Raw genomic sequence first — 8,679 nt, 5'->3', positions numbered from 1 at the left:
TACTCACAAGAGATAAATGACAACTCTTTCTGTTCTTTCTGGCAGCTATCTTACCAGACTGTGCCTAAAGAATTTTGTGGAATACCCTTTGTTTGCTTCATGTGCAGATAACCAAAAATCATTTTAAAAGATATCAAACTTATTGATGGGCAATTTATTTTTTTTATTGCAAAAGTTTTTTCAGAAAACTTTTTAAATGTAATTAAACCATCTGAATCTGTCATTCTAGTCCTATAAATTATAATCAAGGTATCTTGATGGTTATATGTGGTACTGTTTACACTGTTAATATCCACATGTAAGGCCATTACACAAATAAATAATCGATGTTAAAATTCAAATGGTTTGTCTTGATTTACTGTAGGAGTAAAGATGAGAAAAATGTGAAGTCTGCATTGAAGTCCACATCAGTTATATTTTAACAGTATCCAAAGTTTCATATAGGAGAATGGTTTATTATAAAAGACTGTACATAAAATTTAGACAACAGGTTATATACAAATTAAGAGAACAATCCACTTGAAAAATGGAAAGTAGAAGGTAGCTAGCTGATCACTAATGATACTTTGTTTAAAATTAACAAAGGCAAAATGCGTATGAAATAGTCACATTGATTTGGTAGCAATAATGGTCTTTAATTTTCAGAAATAACTGTTTTGCACTAGTCTTACCGTTCACTGTGGTGTTGTAAGTCTGTAACGTCCAGTACATAACTGTAATTTGAATTCCAAACAAATCCTCAACAACACAGAAACCCACACTTGAGTGCTCTACTTTAATATCCTAAGCAATACAGAATTATACACAAGAAGAGAAAACATCCCTCAACCCTCCCTTAAATTAAGAGGAGACACACAAAGTGCATGTGTTGCATTTTGATTATGTCAAAAGACAATACAAGTCTGTTCATTAGGTAAATCTCTGTTCGCTGATTAATACATGACCCACCTTCTTTCCCAATGATTTTATTTTAAGATTCTAATGTTGCTAGTGCCAGGTAATGGATTAAATAGTGCCTATTCACAAATCAACTGTATCTACTTTTACAATATGTAAAAGGTACTTTTAACTTCCTTTCATTGAACCAGTGTACAACAGTCCACTGCAAAACTGAAGGACTGACATGGCAATCCTTACGAATTTTACTTACAGAATGAATGCACACAATTTGACACATTTTCTTAGCTTCAAAAGATTCTTTAAAAAAGGAATTCAGTAGATTGACTTGTAAATAACCATTGCAGATTTTGAATCTGCAAAAACCCGTCACATTGCTGTTAGGACAGATTAAGATAAGGCTACATTTTTTTTCCAAGTTAACATATTGAGAAAATAGAACCATAATTCTGCAATAAATCATTATCTTTTATTTTATTTTTTTAAAGCAAACCAGTGAAGGAAAGGACAAAAACCTTTGGTTCACTTATGTATTTATGAATGGAAAAAATTTATAATGCAAATTTCACTCATTAAAAAACTTAGGTACAAATTACAACATTACAGATAATTCTCTTTTTGCTTCTTTTGTTTCACATGGAGACCTTGGAGACTCAATTCATGTTAAGACACCCTAAGTATGAGTCCTCCAGGTAAATATTACACAAATGGGAAGCATCTTGGAATTTTTAAGTATATTTCAATACATAAATTTTTATGCATGCTTTAAACAAACAGTATTTTTTTTAAATGAGAGAATCTAACAAAAAAAGTCTGACCAGCACCAGCATTTAAATTTTCTGATTTTAATATTAGTCTGACATAGCGTTAGTAATCATGCTGCACTGAAACATGTAATGGTACAATCTGAATAATGATTCGTTAAATATTATACCCCACTTCCCCCAGAATATTTAGGCTGGTCATAAAGTTAAAAATGTGTAAGTAAGTACATAAGCATAATCAGTTATGGACAGCTTCTTGTATAAATTGCTATTTAGCAATACACAAACTGCCTCAAAGATTTATGCTTACAGGTAGACATTCAATTTACTAATAAAACAGCATGTTCTGAAAATATGGGCACATTTTAAAACATATTAAGACAGTTCTGTTAACCATAATTGTCCCACAGTATGACTGAGTAATAAGAATCTACTTTAAAAGCAAAAAAAACAAAAAAAAAAATTAATCAGTATAGTGCATGATTGATTCAACATAGTTCCCAGGGAACAGACCAGTCACTCGATTGCAGACTCCTTCATACCAGCCATCATCATTCTTCTTTATAACATAAATGATTGCACCCTCCATAAATGACAGCTCATCATCCTTGTCTTTTGTATAATCATATATTGCAACAACTATGGAAAAAAACAGTTGAAATATCACATGAATGCACTATATCCAAGATTTACTTGAATTTTAAGACAAAGCCAATTAAATATATAGCACAGCAAAACCATTTTTATGAAGATTTCTTAATTTTTGTATCTATCAATGTAAGTAGGTCAGTGCCAACCATGTACTTATATCATTGGCTTAATCTTAGAGTCAAATGACAATCTGATTAGACTGAACAGGGTCAATCACTTTAAGAAAGCTCTCTGAATTTCAGAATTTATTAGATGTTTCAATTCATTCAAATACCAAGTGCCTATCATATACAAAGCACCGCTTTTCGAAATAATTATCAGGCAAAGCTGCATAGCCATTCAGTAAACCAGGTAACAACCCAAGCTATCTAATTTGAAAATACACAGTCACTGGAAGGTAAATCACATCCTACTCATTCAAGGACCCATGCTAATTTAAGGGACTGTTCCCAGATTTTTAAAAAAGAATATTTCTCAAGCCTGTAATCCCAGCACTTTGGGAGGCCGAGACGGGCGGATCACGAGGTCAGGAGATCGAGACCATCCTGGCTAACATGGTGAAACCCCGTCTCTACTAAAAATACAAAAAAACTAGCCGGGCGAGGTGGCGGGCGCCTGTAGTCCCAGCTACTCGGAAGGCTGAGGCAGGAGAATGGCGTAAACCCGGGAGGCGGAGCTTGCAGTGAGCTGAGATCCGGCCACTGCACTCCAGCCTGGGCGACAGAGCGAGACTCCGTCTCAAAAAAAAAAAAAAAAAAAAATTTACTTACTTCAAAGGATTTTAATTAATATTTAGAGAACCTGGCAATTCTGTGGTGTCTGTAATTCTTTTCAGTTCAAGATATAGGTTGAATAACCCTTATCTGAAATGCCTGGGATCAGAACTGCTTTGGATTTGGGTTTTTTTTCAGACTTTCGAATTTTACATATATGTAATGAGATATCTTGGAGATGGGATCCAAGTCTAAACACAAAACTCATTTTTGTTTCACATACACCTTACACACATAGCCTGAAGGTAATTTTATTTTTCCCTTGGGAACACTGAATAAACTGTGTCATGTGCCTGCGTTCTGACTGACCCATCACATGAGGTCAGGTGTGGAATTTTCCACTTGCGGCCTCATGTTGGAACTCATTGTGGATTTTGGAGCATTTTGAATTTGGGACTTTCAGATAGGGATGCTCAGCCTATATTCACTTCCTTTGCAAACTGCTGGGGAAAGCAATCTAAAGTGTATCATGGCCCATGGACAAATCCAAACCACTGCATTTTTTGTAAATAAAGTTTTATTGCAATATGGCCACATCTACTTACTCATGTACTGTCTGTGTCCTCTTTTACGCTACAACAGCAGGACTGAGTAGTTGTGACAGAGACTGTATAGCCAGCAAAGTTTAAAATATTTACTATCTGGCTTTATACCAAACAAAGTGTGCTCACCCCTAGTTCTTGGGAAGATACTTTTTAATCCTCCTCTACTATCAAGTATATTACCCGATATATCATTCCAAATTTGTCAACTTATATAAATATGGTCCCATTTTCATAGTTAAATTTGCTTTACCAAGTAAGAAAATATGGGTAAAAACACAATTCAAGGCCACTCAAGTTTATGATCCTCATAAGTAACAGCAGATCTCTATTTGAAGGTATATGGGAATCTAAAGTAGAATATTTAAGACTTTCTTAACAATATGTAAATTATTTACTGTTTAAAAATATAAGGCCAGGTGCGGTGGCTCACACCGGTAATGACCACCACTGGGAGGCTGAGACGGGCAGATCACTTGAGGTCAGGAGTTCAAGACCAGGCTGGCCAACATGGCAAAACCCCATCTCTACTAAAAATGTAAAAGTTAGCTGGGCGTGGTGGCAGGCACCCGTAATCCCAGCTATTTAAGAGGCTGAGGCAGGAGAATTGCTTGAACCCGGGAGGCAGAAGTTTCAGTGAGCCGAGATTGCACCACTGCACTCCACACTGGGAGACAGAACAAGACTCCATCTCAAAAAATAAAAAAAATAAAAGGAAAACAAATTTACTTTTGCCACATATCCAAAACTTGGGCAGGAAAGAATGCTACTGGTCTCAAGAGCTACAGCTACTTGCTTAAGGACTGTTAACCCAATAAAGTCAATAGAAGGAAATATATCAAAGGCAACCAGAAGTGTTCAACTAAATCACAAGCATTTTTCAGAACTCTATAGAAATACAGATTTTATTTTATTTTTAATTGATTCCCATTTCTGCAAAAAGAAATACAGATTTTAAAACAGCACAGAACTGGATGAAAAAATAAAAACTCTGGAAACGATTTGTTTCTTCCCCACCTATATTTCTTAATAGATAATTACAGTGAATATTGGGTACTGTAGGTAAATTAGACTTTAGAGTGGTTCATACTTTCATGAAATATAATCCTGGTAATTTGTCTTCTCTTTTATAAAACCACCTAACTGACACCTTAATTGAGGCTTTTCTCATGATAGTACTAATATATTTTTAAAGACAGATGCTCCTCTACTTCCACATGATGGGGTTATGTCCCAATAAACCCACTGTTTAGTGGAAAATATTGTAAATTGAAAGTACATTTTCAACTTATAACTTGTATTTTTTACTTATAACAGGTTTATCCAGACAAAGCTACATCATAAGTTGAGAAGCATACTGAATGTGTATCATTTTTGTACCATCATAAAGTTGAAAAGATCCTAAACTGAACCATTGTAAATCAGGGACTGTCTATATTTAGATATGAAAGGTCATCAACAGAGCTTGACAGAACTTTTAAAATCTTTACTAATTACATTTAACTCCATTTTTGTGCCTTAGCTGTTTCATCTATAAAATGCCGTCCAGCAAGTTAATCTTCAGCTGAACACATATGTAGTTTGAAAGCAAATCTAACACTGCAATTTTAATTTAAAATACAAAGAAAGAATCCCCCTGTACACTGGGAATAATACAAAGCTTAGGAAGTAAGGTTTAAGTAAATCATCTTGGTTGGTAAGGCAGCTTAAAAGGCTGAGAAACATTGGACTAGATGTTCTTTATAGTTCTAATTTCTACAGTTAGGTTATATTCCTTCACATCGATTCAATGATTGTACCTTACCTTTCTCAATATAATTCTTGGGGGCCCAAGCAGGATCCCCATCTGCATATGGATCATTATACTGAACTACTGCAGCTTCCTCATCTTCATAATCCACTGGAGGTGGTGGTGGGGGAGGTGGAGAGTCATCAAACATGGGAATGTCATCTGGTGGAGGTGGTGGCGGTGGAGTTGGACTATCAGCAACTAAAAAGATTCATATGATTGATTTGAATCACAAATAAGTCTAGATGGAAAGTCATAAGTTAACAGAATTTAAGAAAGCTCTAACTTAAGTACAGCATGCACTATAATAAAACATGCAATGATTAGAAATAAAAGCTTGGTGTGTTAAAGTTTATGCTACTCAAGAATCATTTAAAAATAACAAAATGAGCTAAAAATAAGTGTATCTGGAAGTATTACAAATTAATGAATGCAGGGTGTTAGGAGACAATGTCTCTTTTTATAAGGATTATAGGAGTAGTTTCCTTATTCCAAGGTTCAGATCAGGACAAATGTTAACAACCTAAACTAAATCTATGTCACTTTTGTCATTTGGACTGCAGTAAACGGTATGAGTAACATTACATTAATGGTTTGATCACTTTTCACTCTGCTCATTCATGCCCGATTTTGGCTTGAAACAGCTTTGGTTCCCTAAAAATTCAGTCTCCCATGGATAGATTTTTGTTTCTTTGTTGATATTGTTTGTTTTGATGGAGAGAAAGTTAAAGTTGGTGGTATTAGGTCTGCTTCTGTGTGTAGATTTTCTACTCTGTTATTTACATTTTACAAGTTGAAAATATGCAAAAAGAATCCCCAACCAGTAGAAAATCTAATTGAATATTTTAAAAAATGTTTATATTCATAATCAGTTTTTTGTAGAAAGCAAGCTAAAACTTTGCATTATTGCTAGTAAAACATAAGCACGGGATGAGGGAAAGCCTAGATCCTAAAGATTCAATTTTCTAAGAATACATCAACAATTAAGATTTAAACATAAAGTGTTGAAGATGTAATTAAAAAAACAAACAAAAAGGAACTTACAGTGAACAAAACAATAAAAATGACTCATACCTCAAACTCTAGATGGTCGTGGTCAGTATATATGTGTGTGCTTTACATAGTCAAAAGTGTAAACAGGGAAATGGGAAAATGTCAGGCTAGAGTTCTGTTCAATGAACTAGCATAATATCAGGTAAAAATGCTCCTATTACTTAAAGAATTCAAAGCTGGAACCCAACTAGTGCTTAACTTAAATTTCTGATCCATAAAATTCTTTAAAAGTTCAAAAGACATATGAAAATGTTTTCATACAAATTGATACAGGAATTATATAATTCCTGCAGGGGAGAAGTTCACAATACAAACATACTGAATCAAATGCCAATTTCTGGGGCTATTTACGTGATCAAAGAAATCAGCCGTAATCTATTTGTCATACAGGTTTAAATGTTTACCCTCCTGGGAATAATGTGCTGAATATACAACCAAGGGCTCCAGGTTTAAAATATTTGCAGATAATGACCCTATTTTCATAACCACTTCAATGCTGTGATTTCTATTTTATCCTCTTGAGGGATGAAAGGGCTATTAGAAAACAAATCCTGTATGGTAATGCTCACTCTAATATCTATCAAACGGGTCGACAATTAAATTTTCTGCCTCATTCCTAGATCCATTTTATCTTTGTCCATAACTTCCTCTATAAAACTTTTTAATATTATTGAGGAGAGGAAAATGGGTATGGATCCCTCCTGACATCAAACAGCCATAGTTCATATCCTTAGTTTGGCTTAATGTGTAAATTATATATGTGGGTACCTTGAATTTACTCTCGATTTATCACACTAGTTCAATGTTTTCACGAAATTGTCTTTATGTCCAACTGTTGTAAATCTATATGTCTTATCTTCAAATTATGGCAGAAGTCTTGGTTAATCTAATTCTCTGCATAATCATAAAGAGATGTAAACACACTGCTGACTTTTTTAGAGGCTGGTATCTTAAATTGAAACACTTATTAATAGGCTAACTGCTACATGCATTCATTATCACCCACTTTGAGTGTCATAATAAACTGGGTATTTAAGAGAAGAACACATAAAATTTGTATTTCATAAAACATTTAAAGTACTGATACATATTTTAACACCAATCTTCCTAACATACTTTCAAAGAAAACAGAAACCAAATAAAGTTAGGGAATCTGTGGCACAAGGAGAATCACTGACCCAAGTTCATATGTTTGGTAAAAAGAACCAATACCAAGAGCCTCTTTAGCAAAGACCACACATGCCTAGAATAATGTATACTAATACTGGATTTCTATATAAAGAAAAGATTTACCAAATAGCTAGTCAGTCACCTTTGGACTCACAAAACTGATGTGCATTATGACTATTTTAAATTATTTCCTAATAATTGTTAGTGGTATGGCAGTTCAAAAGTTCGCACTGGCTGTCTTTAAACTCTGCAGCATTAATGACCAGCAGTTTACCCTTATTCATTTATTTTTAAAAATAAGATTAACATCTATCTATCCATCCATCCATGCATTTGTTTATTTTTGCACTCCTAGGCTGGAGTGCAGTAGTGCGATCATGGCTCACTGCAGCCTTGACGTCCTGGACTCAAATGATGCCCCAGCCTCAGCCTCCCTAGTAGCTGGAACTACAGGCACATGCCACCACACCTGGCTGATTTTTTATTTTTGTACAGATAGGGTCTTGCCGTGTTGCCCAGGCTGATTATTCATATCTTTTTAAAGGTTTGCACACATTAGGGTTTTCAAACACAAATATTAACAGTAAGGATGGCTTACACTCAGAAATGTCAACATTACGAAACAACATTTTATAACAAGCCAATTGGATCACACATTTCCTGAAGGAAGGGGCTTTTGTCTTAAACTGCTAGTATTCTTCACAGAGCCTGGCACATAACATCGAGTACACAAATATTTGACTGGCAGAAGGGAGGGAATGGGGAGAATAACATAACAGGGTCAGCAAAAGCTGAAAAATGGAATTTGCCACAATATATTGTCTTGGAGGATAGGCTGGGCAAGTGGGTTATTCATTTGTTCAAACCATCCTCAGATTTATTTTCATGGTGATGGTCCAAATGAAGTAAATTAAAAATAGACCACATTACCATCAATATGCTATTCTAGCATATTATAATTCAGTAAAATAGTGGTATTTTTCACTTTATATAACATTCACTGTGATCATGCAGTTAGGATTATACATCTTCTAGAATTT

At 34.6% G+C, this 8,679-nt stretch overlaps 2 protein-coding genes across 14 annotated transcripts in view; one reads left to right on the top strand and one right to left on the bottom strand.

Annotated features, from left to right (window-relative positions):
* The window catches only part of LOC105501379 (decaprenyl-diphosphate synthase subunit 1), a 50,469-nt gene extending 50,358 nt beyond the window's left edge, over window positions 1-111 (top strand). The window contains exon 12 of the mRNA XM_011927291.1: window positions 46-111. Within this exon, the coding sequence (XP_011782681.1) occupies window positions 46-111 (66 nt within the window). The remainder of the gene's footprint in view (window positions 1-45) is intronic.
* Window positions 112-434: 323 nt separating this feature from the next.
* The window catches only part of ABI1 (abl-interactor 1), a 116,558-nt gene continuing 108,313 nt past the window's right edge, over window positions 435-8,679 (bottom strand). For all 13 annotated transcript variants that reach the window (XM_011927278.1, XM_011927277.1, XM_011927279.1 and 10 more), the window contains 2 exons: window positions 5,432-5,617; window positions 435-2,300 (listed from right to left, as the gene is read on the bottom strand). In XM_011927278.1, coding sequence (XP_011782668.1) covers window positions 2,125-2,300; window positions 5,432-5,617 — 362 coding nt within the window. In that variant the 3' untranslated portion in view covers window positions 435-2,124. The remainder of the gene's footprint in view (window positions 2,301-5,431; window positions 5,618-8,679) is intronic.

Source organism: Colobus angolensis, unplaced genomic scaffold (assembly GCF_000951035.1).
Source record: "Colobus angolensis palliatus isolate OR3802 unplaced genomic scaffold, Cang.pa_1.0 Scaffold707, whole genome shotgun sequence".
Taxonomy (NCBI): domain Eukaryota; kingdom Metazoa; phylum Chordata; class Mammalia; order Primates; family Cercopithecidae; genus Colobus; species Colobus angolensis.
This window is presented reverse-complemented; position numbering and strand designations above follow the sequence as displayed.